Source organism: Sturnus vulgaris, chromosome 3, assembly GCF_052056855.1.
Source record: "Sturnus vulgaris isolate bStuVul1 chromosome 3, bStuVul1.hap1, whole genome shotgun sequence".
Taxonomy (NCBI): Eukaryota; Metazoa; Chordata; class Aves; order Passeriformes; family Sturnidae; genus Sturnus; species Sturnus vulgaris.
The window spans coordinates 3,849,103-3,864,596 of NC_142245.1; the positions used below are offsets into that span (position 1 = coordinate 3,849,103).

The 15,494-nt window shown below is 37.9% G+C and overlaps 1 protein-coding gene across 9 annotated transcripts in view; it reads left to right on the plus strand.

Annotated features, from left to right (window-relative positions):
* The window catches only part of USP34 (ubiquitin specific peptidase 34), a 109,918-nt gene that overhangs the window by 14,251 nt on the left and 80,173 nt on the right, over positions 1-15,494 (plus strand). For all 9 annotated transcript variants that reach the window (XM_014895088.2, XM_014895094.2, XM_088160747.1 and 6 more), the window contains exons 2-5: positions 2,773-2,860; positions 6,074-6,494; positions 11,580-11,630; positions 11,815-11,964. In XM_014895088.2, coding sequence (XP_014750574.2) covers positions 2,773-2,860; positions 6,074-6,494; positions 11,580-11,630; positions 11,815-11,964 — 710 coding nt within the window. The remainder of the gene's footprint in view (positions 1-2,772; positions 2,861-6,073; positions 6,495-11,579; positions 11,631-11,814; positions 11,965-15,494) is intronic.

The following is a 15,494-nucleotide window of genomic DNA, read 5'->3' on the forward strand; positions in this document are numbered from 1 at the left end:
AAAGTGTGAGGAAGTGGGGAGGCAGCACGTTGAGGAGGTTCTGAGGCATGGCAGAATGCTGGAGTGTGTGAGAAAATAAAGGGCAGACTTTATTCTTAAATAAATGAATCTGGTTTAACTACTGGCCCCTTCAAGGTAGAAGAGAAGTAATTTAAAAGGAGAGGCAGACATCATCATTTGGAAGTGAAATCGTGCAGCAAGGAAGTTCTTACAGAGCTGACAGAAATCAGAAAATACCCAGGAATGACAATGAGTGTGTTTGTTCCTATTGCTTTTCCACCTGTACTTTTTGCAATTAAAAAAAAAAAAATCTTGGAAATGCTTCAGAACCAATTCTATCTGTACTTCAAGCTGCATGTGCCCTTAAACAGAGGTGCTGTAAATCCTGATGTTCAGAGTAAAGGAGGAACTCAAAGGCCTGAGATGGAAATTTTGGTTGTGAGGACTCAAATTAACTGAATAAATTAATTTCTGCTAAGGAGCAAAAGAGAACTCGAGCTAAGGTCCAGGAGGAGAAGCCCTGCCACACGTGGCACTGCCCCCTTTGGGAAGCTTAGCTAAGCTCCTGTTTGGAGCCTCTTGTCTTTTCAGGAATAAACCCAATATTATTTCTAGGTACAGAAACCCAAAGGGAAATCACGTTTGTAGCCACTGTATTCATTAGCAGTGATTAACAAATAAGATCAGTAGAAGTTGGTCAGTGTGTGAGATGTGAGCATAAACAGCAAAATAACAGGTTCTCCAACTTGTGCAAATACCTCCCTGTTTTTTGACCTGGGGCATTAATTTCAATATTTCCATAACTTCTCTATTCTGTCTTCTTTACATGGCAATTGTAGTTTTTAAGGAGCCAGTTTGCTTAACTTTTAGTTCTTTATAGTCTCAAAGAAGGAAATTGAGGAATTTTTGCAATGAAAAGGCTGCTCTGGAAGTTGGAGTTACTGTCCTGCTTGTTAGAGCTGGGTGATGTGAGGATGAGCAAAGTGTTAGAAATGTATGTCTGAGATCCTACAAGGTAAAATCAACTTTGTTGCTACTAAATTGTCAACAGTTTTTTTCTGTTAGGTTTGAAGGAATTCATCTTGGTGAAATAATGCTTACAAAATTGGGAAAAATGAGGTTTTAAGAGCTTTTGGTGCTGGGCAAGTTCTTTTTTTTTGTGGTTTGTTTTTTTGTTTTTTTGGGTTTTTTTAATGCTGTCTCTAGCTAAGGATCTGTCTTTTGTGGTAAGCTTGACCTAACTTGTGTGATGGAGTTCTTGGTTTCTTCAGCACTGTGCTTTGGCTTTCAGAGAGTCAACTGTCACGGTAATTTGTGGTGTTTAAAACAAAAGGTGATATTGAGTGATACCCATCTTTTAGTCTGCTTCTCCATCTTGAGCTTTGTGTGGGATCTTCAGAGCCTCGTAGGACTGAGACAGAAAAGTGGTTTTCAAAGTTTGATGGTATCCTGTTCACAGGCTGCTTTTTGGATGGTTTTCTATTTGTATATATGCATATGTATGTAAATGTGGAGGTATGTGCATACATGATGTCCTTATTTCAAAGAAGTCCTAAGTATTTGTTCAATGTGATTTTTCTGTGAAGTGGTTTTCTTCTCAACTTTGCTTTCTGATCCATGCCCACAGACTTTCATTAGCTTTAGTTTTTGGAAACCTGTATGGATGGATCACACAGGGCCTTGCAAGGCTCAAGTTGGAGAGGAGGATGAGGCAGGGATGCTGAAGAGCTCACTGCTGTTCAAGAACCTTTCCCACAAAGTTTGCTTGTGGATTTGTGAGCGTGTAATACTTGAAATTGCATGTGAAATGTGGAGATGAAAACTTAGATGTGTTATAAAAGGAATGCTTGATTTGTGTGGCAATTAGATACTTGTACAAATGTTTGGGAATTGAGGATGGGGAGGAAGCAAGAATTGTGCACTGGTAGCTGGGGAAAGGTGTGTGGCCAGGAGGCAGAATCCAGTGCCCTGGGATATAATCAGGTACTGCCTAAGTGGAGCTGAGAACCTACAGATGTTGGCCTTATTTAAGTGTAGAAGAATTTTTAGAGGGAAGTGGGACATGTGATAATCCCTCAGTGAAGCTTTTGGGGTTTGAACTCAGTGCAGAACTGTTCTGGTTTCCTCTGTAATAAATGTGGTAAGCCTTTATCATTTTGCCAGTTAGTGATTCATTATGGTTAAATGTCATGATAGATGTGTCTATATTTGAAAGCAATAATCATCAGCTCAGTCTGAAACAACCTTATATGTACACAGCACATTGTTCTTATCTTAACAGCTTCGTTGTGGTTTGGGTTTTGTTTGTTTAATTGTTTTTCCCAGTATATGTCTGATCAGATAAAGGAAGTTGAGATCTCAGGGTCATCTCAAAATGCAGACATTTTGAAATCTGGGGGACAGAAAACCCCAGCAAAACAAAAAAGCAAACCCGAGGCGTCCGGTTAATGAGTAGAGTTGTTGAAAGTTCCTACTTGAAAGTGCACATCAATCAAGAGTTGCCAGTAAAGCTTGTGAGGAATATTTCATAAAAATAGGATTACAAGAAGGGTCTGTTCTCAATCACGAACTTTTGCAGCAGTATTCAAGAACATTGTGCACTTGGAGTTTTCAAGTCACTTGCACCTGAACCTTTGTTAACCAATTTTACATGTTTTTGCTTCAGTAAAGTATTTATTTTTCATGCTATCAAAGGTAATTTCTAATAAAAACAGAAGAGTTGCACGCTGGGTCTTTTTCCCCCTAATGTGTTTATGCTTTTGTTTTCTTTAGTATCAGACATTGAAGGTGGTGATGCTTTGCAGCTCAGAAAGGAACATGCCCTCAAGATATTTGCTTACATCAATTCCTGGACGCAAAGGTAATTTTGGATTGAGTTGGAATGCTGAGGATGCTGCATCTCAACAGCAGTTTTCCCTTTTTAAAATACACTGGAGTGATTAGAATTAACAATTTATTAATGTGTAGCTAAGTGATACCTGGAGAATAAAGTTTTACTACTTAGAAAATAAAAACAAACTCATTACCCAGTGCATTTTGGGCAAAGCGTATTTTGAATGCAGTTGACATTCTGGATGCTGTAATAATTGTGTAGAAAAACAAACAGCTCTATTGTGGTGACAAACAATGTGTCTTGCTGTTTTAACATGAAATTTTGTGCCCATCTTCTGCAGAGGCAGGGTAGGGTAAGAAGAATTCAAGAAAAGGTGACTGAATGGAACCATCACGTTAAATTTTTCTGCATGTTTTAATACTCTGAATCAAGGTGATGAAGGATTGCAGCCCACAGCTGCTAAACTGATGAAGAAAATGCTTTGCATGTTTTTGTCTTAAACCAACTACATTATTCCTTTTAATCTAGTATTTAAATTACTGTTGTTTTGAGCTTGTTTCTTTAAAGTAATAATATTACATTATGCTAAAATAATGTATTACTTCACAGCTACTTGTTTTTTTCCAGCACAAGGAAATGTTTGGATATTACTTTTTAGAAATAATCTACAGTGAAGATGCTTGGAATTTAGTGTTCAGCAGTAGTTTTAAGACCAAACTGAATCATAGTAATATTGGGAAAAGCATAGAGGATAAAATGGAAAACATTAGGTATTTGGAAGACTCAGACAAAAAAAAAAAATGGAATGTCACATTTTGGATACCTGTGGAAGTACCTTCTCTTCCTCATTTTGCCCCAAAATCATAAGCCAAGTTTATTTTCTTCTGCCTTGTGCTTGTAGACACAGAGAAGGAATTTTAAAATCAAAATAAACAGCAGACACAGAAACCAGACTCCTGACATTTCTTGACAGGTCCTAGATGCCAAGTTTGTCAGAGAACAATTGCAACCCAGTTTTCCAGGTCATCATCTGTTCAGAGTTTTGTTCTGTTCTACAGCTTGACAAATCCAACCTGAAAGGAAAAAAATAAAGATTAGATAATATTTAACTCTTTATTTTCTTCTGGTTTCCTTGTTACCTTCCATATGTAGTGATTTCATAGTGGAAGAGCCTGGAGAACAGTCCTTAAGCTGGTTAAAGGAAAATCTAACAGAGGCCACAGGAATGACTTTTATTTGAAATTAAAATGAATTTCATGTCATGTCTCTACTCTTCCAAATGGGTTTTTGAGAGTTCTGCTTGTTTTGGGTTTGAGGCCTCCCTTAAGAACTGCTTTTTACTTTGCTGCCTGTAGTTTAAATCTCTGCTTTCCTTCAGAAGATCACTTGGTGACACCTTTTTCTTCCATCTGCATCTAGTGTTTCCATTTAGTTTTCTTCTGGAAATTGTTACATTCAAAGAAGTAGCAAGCTCATTTTTTATTGATTCCCCTCAATTTTTGATGGAGCTCTTCTTCCTGTGAGCTCCACATTCCAACAGAGGAAGGCTTAGAGGTTTTGCACATACCCCTGTCTTGGAAAAGAATTCTCCAGTATGTGAGAAGTCTTCACCAGAGTGTTTTCATTGTTATCGAGGATGATTTGTTGCTCTCAAGTGGGGCAGTAATTTGTAGGCATAAGTGATGGACCTTTTGAACAATAAATGCTTGAGGATACACTGGGTTTTGCCTGCAGTCCCTTGTTGTCATTTGTTAACATGAAAATACATTTACAAGTAAATGACAAGAATGTTTTTCACGTGGGTAAAGGTACACTGCATTTACACAATATTGAGGGGATTTTTCTTCCTGTACAAATGGAAGAAAAGAATTTAGGTGCTTTGGTCACTGTATCTTTGCTGGAATTAGGGAATCCTGAATGTTACCTTTTTGTCTCACCCACTGAAAAAAATGAAATATCTGTATTCAGAAAGTATGTGCTTTAAGAGATGTAGCTCAAGGGCATGCTTGTGTTCCATCAAGAGAGGCAGCACCCTCTACCTGTCATAGCTCTGGGTTCTCTTGATTTTTATTTTTTTCCCTAAAAACTAAAATTTTTTAATCCCAGTCTCTAAATTAAATGCTGTGTTTGCATAAAAAAATGAATTGTTACTTACTGATGATTTCTTGCCCTATCTTTTGTCTACTGATTTTGAAGCAGCACATGTGATTTTTGTATTCTTTGAATATCTGAGAGCTCTGGTTGTGGACTGGAGTCCATTGTTCCCCATCTAATGGGAGATGGAGAACATCTCTGCTGTGAGAAGCTCCCAGTTGATGTAGCAGTTACATTGTGTGCTACATTTCTGTGTTCTCCAGGATTTAAGTCCTTTCTCAGGAATATCCTCCACTTTTTTTTGGTCAGAATAAGGGAGGGAGGTGCTTGTTTGTGTGCAAAAAGCACAATAGATTTAGGGTACCTACCTCAGGGGTTTATGCACCCAGAATCTATTTGGCATCCATAGTTTTGTTAGAGCTTTTGAACTTGGTGATTTAATTGATTTTTTTAAATGATATTGTCAAAGGGATGGTGTAGAGTTTTCCCCTCTTGTTCTTTGCAGTTTACAGCAGCAGATAAGCAGGGCAATAATCTCTGAGCCTGCCAAGTGAAGAAAGAACTGGAGATACTTGAGCTGCTTTTTCCTAGATGCATAAAGGATATCAGTGTGCATGAGATCACCATCCAAATGCAGATAAAGGAAGTGAACTTGAATACTCCATTAAAAATAAAATTACTTTTCAGCCCTGTTGATTTGAAAATAACAATAACAAGTTCATACACAGCTGACAAGAATGTCAGGATGATTTATTGCTTTAAAGAGCAATAGAGAAAACCAGATGAGGAAATGGAGTCAGAAACATACTGGAAAATGGGACTTCTTCAGTAGCAGAGTGACCTTGCTCATCACAAGATGTTTTTTCTATATTTTACTTGCTGTAGCATAGCAGCTGCTAAATGATAACAGGGACTTCATAGTTTTGGTAAGCATTTGGAAATAATGGGATGTTGTCAAGGTTTAAGGAGGGTTCTGTGACTCCCACTTGCTGCTGGGTAGAGTCTGTTTCATTTGGATTTCCTTTATTTTACGATTCTGTCAAATAACTTGTTTAAAATGTTTTAATGTGAAGAGTGCTCTTGGTTAAATACCCTCCTGATTTTAACTGCAGGAATTTTTTTTTTTTGTCTTCTGTTTTCTTACAGACAATGTTTGTGCTGTTTCAAGGAGTATAAACATCTGGAGATCTTTAACCAAGTAGTTTGTGCTCTTATTAACTTAGTGATTGCCCAAGTCCAAGCTCTGCGGGACCAGCTCTGTAAACATTGCACTATTAATATAGATTCAACATGGCCAGAGCACAGTAATCATGCTGATGAGCCTTTGAATGTAGAAAGAGAGTCTCAAGAAGAAGAAAATGGAGAAAGACAAAAACCTCCAGAGAAAAAGTTGGATTCCACAAGAACTTGTATCCTGAGCGAGGAGGAGCCTGCAAAGAACACGGATGCTTTTAGCATATGGAGTACTGATGACAAGGAGAAGCTGCTGCTGTGTGTGGCAAAAATCTTTCAGATTCAGTTTCCTCTCTACACGGCTTATAAACATAATACTCACCCCACAATAGAGGTATAGATCTTCTCTTTGTGTGTGTGTCTTGAGGTATTTGGTGAAAGGTTAATTGTTCTCGTTAATGAGCAGATTGGTGTTTGTTGCTTTCACTCGGGGTGGGCACGTTCAGCTCTCCTGCTGACTTCGGTAGAGCTTCTCAGAGAAACTTTCTAATTGGCACACACTCTTCCACTTTCTTTAAAATATGCTTAATTGTTATAGGTAATTGATAAGTGTTGGCTGGAACTGTACACTGAATTGCTGTGCTGTTTAAATAACAGGTGGGAAAAAAAGGGGACTATAGCAAAGCCTTTCTTCCAGAATGTAACCCATTAATAGTTTACTAATTTCTTTTCATTGCAATCTGTGGTTCTAAAAGTAAAGCTTCATAAACTAAACTTTGTGCAAGACCAAACTTGTTAGAACAGCTGGTTAATCGACTGGAATAACTGAGCTCTACACAGGTTGCTTTGTTCCAGGGTGCTGATTTTTCTCCCTGATATTTCTTATGGCTGCCATTCACATTTTCCCTATTTCCTCTCTTAAAAAAAAATTAATTTAAAAATCCTGCCATGTTTAATTCACAGTTTCTGAAGTAAATATGATGCAGTTAGCATCTCCTAGTGGAAACAACACTGGAATGGTTGGCTTTTGATCCAACTTATGGTAGTCTAATAACAAGTAAAGAATTATTTTACAATATTTGTATGCAAATTAGATATACATTTCACTATATAGGAAAAGCTTCTATCCAGCAAACTTCTGAGAAAGTCAAAATGCAGCTAACCCAGTCCTTTTATTTTATATTTAGAGAGTTGTGGGAGCTCACTGGAGCCCTGAGGGTTGAAATTTACTTTATAAACTTAAGTTCAAAATGGGAAGATGCTGAGTCAGATATAATTATGTAATTTAGGGTGGTCACAACATCTGATCAGCTCTTACTGAGTGAATGCTGCCCTATCTGACAAGAAATGGAGTTAAAACCCCCTATACAGCAGTTTTTTTAGGTGGGCTGGATTTTGGTTCTTGTTCTTCTCCAAACCATATGGGCATAAGGTAACAGAAGTAGCTTCAAGTGTATCTGTATAGATATAAAGGGAATTGATTTATCTCCTGCACTCCTGTGGGACATGTACTAAGACTGGCTTCAGAGGAATGTGCAATGAACAATTCTGGAACAGCTTTTCTGTGGACTATCACTTGCTTCTTTTAAATTACTATTTCATGTATTTTTTTTTTTTTCTTCTCTTTGAATTTCACTTCCAAACGATCAAAAGAAAATCTCCAGGTGCCTGATGGGATTTCTTTTTCCCTTGGTGTGCAACCTTGGAGTGATTTAGACCCAGATCTGTTGTAGGTTGCTGTACTGTGATGATGCCCATCACTCCAGACATACTAATGTATATATAATATATGTATCATCTCTTATACATCACTTGAATTATCAAATACATTCATTAGCTATCCTAAAAACATAACTTAAGGGGAAGCTGAGAAAGAAAACCACTTTGCTGAGATACAGGCAGGTAAGGAAATCTTTTCCTTTCTGCTAGATTTCCTGTGTTTCCAGGTCTGGATTATGGAGGTGTGTCAGCCTGCCATATTTTTGGGGGAAGAGATTTTTAATTTTGCTTTTAAAAGATCTCAGCATCAATAATTTTTCTTACAAACTGATATCTTCTGCATCTGGGAAGCACTAGGATTCTGTGATTCTGCTGTTTTAATGTCAAAACTTTCTACTCCCATGAGTGACTCACTGAGGTTTAGAATTTAATTTCGGATTTCAGTCTAGAGCACATCTTAGCTGAACTAAGTTACTAGTCTCAGTAATAGGAACACTTCTTGCTTCAAATCAAGCTTGGTTTCAGTCCTCAAGAGATCCTGAGATACAAAATCTCTGCTTTGAGTGCATCAGCTCTACTGGTAAGTTAAACAGATCCCTGAACAGCCTAAATCTGCCAGAAATTTGTTGGGAGAAGCTGGTGTAGCTCTCCTTCTCCCACTGAACATTTCCTTTGTCCTGGAAAAAGGGACATTTGCTGATCCACAACAGACTCCAGTCTCCTCTCTGAGTGACTTCAGAAATTCCTTTTTTTTAGATTCTTGAGGTGAACTTTCACAATTCCATGGGGTTATCACATCCATGAAGGTTTTGCTGTGCCTAGAAATGGCCTCAGGCTGCCATTTAAGAATTTCCAGTGTGGGGCTTTCCCACGGTGACAATTAGTGGCCAATATTTCCCTCATCCTTTGCTCTGCAAATGCCTCCAAGGACTTGGTTCTTAATGGCACCAGAAAAGTCTTGAAGTCTGATCTTCTTCTCAGCTGTTTGCCAAAACCATTTTACTCTGGACTATCTGATGGAGAAGGAAAACATTGATGTGGAAGCAGGAGGTTTTCCCTTGTTCAGGAGCTCATGAAGTTGGATGAAAATGAAGAGCAAAGCAAGATTTATTGGTAGTCAGAAAGGTGTCTCTACCTGTAGGATCACACAGATCTCTCCTTAAATGATGTGGGCTAAGAATTGTTTTTGTCCCTTACAACATCTCTCAAATGAGAGTGAAGACCACAACAGCCTGATTGGTATCCAGAAGAGCCATGTACTTACCTCTCTTAAAATTTATCAGTATTTTTGGTGTCCAGAGGGGTATTTGCTTCTGCTTTTCATCCTAAACAAAATTAACTCAAAATATTTTTTAAAATATGGTTGGCTTTTGAGAAATGTTCATACTTTTTTTTTTTCTCTCTCTGGGATGTTTTTTAAGAGCTCTTGCATACAGGCTGGTTTATGACTGTATGCCCTCTCCTTTTCATACTTAGTGCAGCAAGTGAAATACCTGGAATTGGCACTTCAAAGGAGGGGAAAAAAAGAATTCATAAAAAGAAACTCTTAAAATCCTGTAGAGAAAAAAACCAACAGTGTGAAGTGCACTCCTGAACTTTGCACTGTGTCAGAATGAGCAATGGTCAGTCAGTTCCCTGAGCATTTAACACATCTTGGCAGAGAGGATGAAATGAAAGAGGAAACCAAATCAGTGGTTGAGGTGGCAGTAGCTGCACTCCCTGACTGTCTGGGGTCTTGTGCTCTCTGCTTCTCCTTTTCAGGTAAATATTTTCTTGGAACATATCTGTGCTTTCCACCAAGGTTATGTCCAGGTCACACTTGAGCCAGTGCATTTTATTGTGGAATGTTTGGAAGGGACCTTAAAGCACAACTCATTGCAATCCCCTGCCTTCCACTATCCCAGCCTGTTCCAAGCCTTTTCCAGCCTGGACACTTCAGGGATGGGGCAGCCACAACTTGTCTGGGCATCCTCAGGGCCTCACCACCCTCACAGGGAAGAATTCCTTCCTAATCCCAAATCCCAAATCTAGCCTTGCCCTCTGGCAGTTTGAAGCCATTTCCCCCTTTTGTTTTTGCTGTGTGGCTTTTGGGACAACACTATCCCTACCTGCCTTTCTCAAAAGTCTCTCTCCAGCTTTTCTTCAGGTGAAGATTCTGGAAAGCTGCTCTAGCTTCGCCTGAAGTGATGGTGGCTTTTAAAGCCATATTAGATTCCCATGAGGAATTCTCTTATTTCCTCATCAATTTGACCTTAAGGAACTCTCAGACTGTTCTGTTTCCCATCTGCAAGAACAAAAGTCACATTTCCAGACTCAGTCTCTCAACTGCAGCCTTTTCCAAGCTTTGCAGGACTCGTGCAACAGCCCTCTGTGAGTTTGGGATTTCTGCATTCTAAGAACTGCAGTTCACTTGACAACAAATCTGTGGGGTTGTTTTTTTTTTTTTTTCAAGAAAACTAATGAAATTTCTCACACCATTTGTGCAGTTTTCATGAGCAGAGCACTGAACACCTTTTCTTGCTGCTTAAAAACATACCACCTACTGCCTTCAAAGCTATTTTAAAAATAACTGGTAGAGTATCACGAGTTCAGGCATGACTTAGAGTTCAACAGAAGAAAAAAAAGAAAATAAATGCTTAGCTATAATATGAGCATATTGAATAATTCAAAATGTTTGTATCACACTTAATCCATCCAAAATTGCTTGCCTCCAGCATCCTCTGGTACAGTTCTAAGAAGCTTACTCCTACACAACTATTTAAAATATACTCAGGAAATTTCATTTAAAAACTTAACTTTGTGTTAAACTTGCATTTGATTTGTGACTGGCAATACTGGGTGTTTGGCATGGAGGGATGAGAAGAAAAGCAATGTGTGCCTTTGCCTACAAGTATCCATGGCAATATTGGATTTTACAGCCACTTTTTATACCTTCAGTACCCTTTTGCCCCCAGCAATGTGCATGAAATCCACAATATGTTATAGCCCTAATAAAGAAACTTCCCACTCTGTACTGCCCAACAAGTGGATATTGTGGCCATTAAAAAGAAAAGCTATTTTCCTATACCATTTTAAGTTTAATGCTTCTAGAAAATAGATTTCTTGTTACAGCAAGTAGCTAACAGAGTGATAGGGTGATAGAATTCCTTTCCTTTCTTCACTTAACTTACTCCTGTAAAAGTTTGACATTTATTTTGTACAATGTGTTTTGTTATCTATAAAAAGATAGTTGTTGAAAGTAAAGATTTTTAATATTTCCATGGCAGTGAATGTTTTGATGTTTTAACCCTTTCAGTCATTAAATGTAGGCTTGTAGGATGTCAATTCACATGTTTACATATATATCTCATCTTTATTAGAAATTACATTCTAAAGTCCCTGGATTGGTTCTGCTCTGTATTTCTGAGGCTGGTGTGACAGACAATGCCCTTTGCCATATTCCTGTTGGAAAAATTAGTGATGTGAACAGGGATGGGGTTGAAAAATAATCTGTTAATCCAGCCCTTTGAGAGACACTGCTGAAATGTTCTCTTAAGTATATTTGTGTCTTTATATATATTAACAGAAATAAAAGGTATGGAAAAGTCTGTTTTGCAGTGGAAAAGTGGAGTAAAGCTTGAGCTTCTGTCTTCCTCTGGATTAGGAATTTGGGGTTTTTATTGTTGACTGTGATACTTGGGAAATGGCAGTTGGGTTTTTTTTGTTCTATAAATGTGTTTTTATTGCTTGAGTTAATTTTAATTTTTTTTTCTTTAAACAGGATATTTCTGCTCAAGAAAGCAATATATTAGGGGCGTTCTGTGATATGAATGTAAGTTATCCACTTCTAAATTAGGTGCACATTTCCTAAAAACTTAAAATAATTCATTCCTCTATATGGTTTTATATTACACTTACATAACTTTTACATTTCCTGGACGTCTCAATGATCTAGTATTGATTCTTCTCCTGGTTTTTTTTTTTTTTTGTTTTTTTTTTTTTTTGACTCTTTCTAGGATGTAGAAGTACCATTGCACTTGCTTCGTTATGTTTGTCTGTTTTGTGGCAAAAATGGCCTTTCCCTCATGAAGGATTGTTTTGAGTACGGAAGCCCCGAGACGCTGCCGTTCCTTCTGGCACACGCATTTATCACGGTGGTGTCTAATGTAAGTGTTCCCTTCCAGCTCTTCCACTTGAACACAAATATAAAAGCAATCTAAAGCTTGTAAGAACTCTGTGGGATCAGGGATGGGGATAAAAAGGCTGTAAATTTTCCATATTGAGAATGAGGTTTGTTCATGCACGCAGAGCATTTCATTATCCAAAACCCTCTGCGTGTCCTGGCAGCACACAAGTAGTTTTCCAAGTTGTACCTAGATAGGAAGATTGTAACAGCCCCCAAAGATGCTTCAAAGAATGTTGTCAGGGACATTTCTGTCCCTGAAATTATGCCATGGAAGTGGTTTTAGTTTCTTCAGGGTATTTTAACTTCTTAGCTGTTCCCTGTGAGGCGTAAAGGAAAAGCCTGTGGATTTCTTTTCTCTTCCATTTCCTGTGATTTTATACCATTTTACACATTTGCAGCATAGAGGTAATCATCTTTTTCCCCCACTTAGTTTTAGAATGCATATCCTCCAGCATTTCTACATTTTGAAATCACAGGGATTTTTGGACTGACAGAATTACGAATTGATTTTAGTGTAGCATTGAAGGAGATTGGTGACAAAAATAAAACCCCGAAGAAAGAAATATGAAGACTTGGTGTAATGTCAGGATAGAAGTTGTGACCTGTTTTGTGGATGGGCAAAAAGAAAACCAAAAGTTTGTTTTACCTTATACAAAGTGAGTTTGACATGGTTTTGACACCGATTGCAATTTGAAATCCTTAAAATCCCATCCTTCCTCCCACACATCTTCTCTCTTTCCTTGTTGCTGTTGCTGCCCAGCCAGGAGGATGTTCTGAGAGAACCAGTGATTGAAATCAAACTGGTGTTGGGGTCTGTATCCTGCTCCACTCTCCTCATCCTTTAGTGTGCTAATTGCTGACTTGCAGGTCAGAGAACAAATGGGCAATGCCATCATCTGCTCCATGCTTTTCCCAGGAGGGCTGGTGCAGCACCTCTCCATGTTTGGTTGTGAGGTGCATTGTCAATTTGTGAGATATTTTCTCAATTTGTGAGGTGCATTCTCAATTTGTGAGATTTGTTCTCTGCTGGCCCTTTTTGTGTGAGCTGCTGAGTTCTTCATCTCCAGCTGCTGTCAGTGGAGTCCTCATCAAACCCATCTGCTGAAATTGGGTGTTCTTGGAGCTTGCTCTGGTTCTGAAGGGAATTTTGGTCATGGAACCAAACCTTTTTGCATTTTTGTTTTATTTTCTGTGAGAAGGGGCAAAACTGCTTGAGCAATGAGTGGCAGCTCCCTGTCACACCAGCATATTTTTAACTCAGCATTCTGACTGCAAATCCCATTTCCTGGCTAAACTATGTGAGTGCAACTGCCTTTCTTCTTTGTGTTTTTGGAAGTCTTTTTCTCCACATAAATTGTTTATTTTCTTTATTCTCAGTGATGTGCCCTATTCCAAAATACTTCTCAACAAAGTTTCTCCTTTCAGATATTTACTTAGTAACTTTGCATTTCTCTTTGGTTCTGGTAGATAACCCATTAAGCTGGCTCTTGCAGCATGAGTCTATGGCTAAACCTGGCAGATAAAATGAAATTCAAACCATAACCAAAAATACTGGTTTTTTTAGCTTCTTCCAGCATTGCAGCTTTTCCTATTCAATGAGCATCTTTCTTTTGAACTCTGGCTTTGCTGACAAATCTGTGTGAGTTGAGGAAAACTGTTTAAAAAATTATATTTAGATTTTGTGTCAGTTCACTACAGAAAATATAAGAAAATGTTCTATGTGTGATGTGCTTTATTCATCCACTTGCTGCATTTTGGTATCACTCAGTGTACTTGGAAGCACTGCTGCCTTTCAAATGCAATAAATTTATTACAGCCAAATGAGGCAGCTAATTTTTTGGACAAAATACCTTTTACTTTGCCAATATTAAAAAAAAAAGAAATATTTCTCCACCTCTATAATGATGCATGAATTAAGGATTTTGATGTAATGTTTCTCTTTCCTATTTGTTAGGTAAATATAAATAATTGAAGAAATGTTCTGAATATGAACCAATACACCAAACTCCACTAAAACAAAAAGAATCATTCACAAAACTGAACAAAGATATTGGTGGTCCCAGCAAGAGCTCTGCTAATCTGATTTGATTTTATCCCAACACTTTTGATTTTGTGGGATGTAGAGATATTTATTCCAATAATAACTCCTCAGTATCAATTGTTAATTCGTTCCCAGTGTGTAAAGCCAGCCCACAGTGTGTAGTAACCCTTAAATACATTTTCAAACTGTAAAATAGCCATTCTTGTGAAGATTCCTTGAAATATCCATGCTGGAATTTTTTTTTTTTCAAGTCTCTAAGATGAAAGAGTTCTTTAGCTACTACTTTCTAGAAATTCATTACCTGTGGTAAAGAGCAAATAATAGAAAAAAAACTCTCTGAAACTTGAGAACAGAATAGAAGCAGTGAATACTTTGTCTTAAAAGCAGGTAGAAGCAAAAAGTGATGTAATTTTATTTTTTGTCATTTTACAGATGCTAGTTGATGTCATTTTATATATGTTAGGTTATGTCAATTAAACAATTTAGTATGCAAATGTGAGTCCATGTTGAAAATCACAATTTCATTTGTAGCACGTGAAATGATGCTTTAATTGAATTCTGAGGCTGAAGGTTCTTGTAATGCAAGTTTACATGATGCACGATTTCAACTTAGGAGTTTGAATTAATACAGAGTGAAGATGACTGTGAACAGTGAAAGCTACAAAAACAAAACCATAAAAACATTTCATACTTTTATTTCACAAAGAAATGTATTTTCTTTGGTGTTTCATACTGTATTTGAGGCAGAGTACATGGTGTTAAAAATCCAATTGTATGATCACAATAATATCTTTGTCACCCCTGCAATTCCTTGTAAAACGTTTTTAAATTCCTGTTTCTAGAACAAGCATCTTCTAGTGACACTTTGTATCTTTGGGATGTTAGCATTTTTTTCCTTCTTGAGGCTGCCAGTTGGATCAGAAGCTTATTCCAAGCGTGGTCTTTTTTTGCAATGGGAAGATTTGACTGGTTTGTCTTGCAAAGTAGGTTATATTGTTACTGTGCAGTGCTTGTTGCCTTGTAAAAAAACAAGCCTGCAAATATTTTTGTCAGAACTGACTCAAAAACTTCTTTGGCAAATGCTGGAAATGTTGAAAAGAAACAACATGGTGAGGAGTTTGACTGCAGCCTAATATTTTTCTCTCCTGTCAAGAAGGAATATATCCATTTTCTGCATATGGAATCGAGTCCTTAGGCACAATTTCTTGCATCAGCTGCAAAACTGAAATTCTTTTAAGAGCAGAGGTGGGGATGCAGAGGGCCCTGAGTGAGTGATGGGGTTGCTTTTCACAAGGGCTGTTCGTGCACATGATTAAATTTACGTGGGCAGGAGCAGCAGCAGCAGCTGCTGCTTCATCTGTGCTCCATCCCTTACCTGGCACGGAGTAACAGGTTTAACAGGCTCCAAATTCCTTTTTGAAATGCAGATGGCACCTCTGACTTTGCCTCTGGAAGTCGTTTGGTTGGTG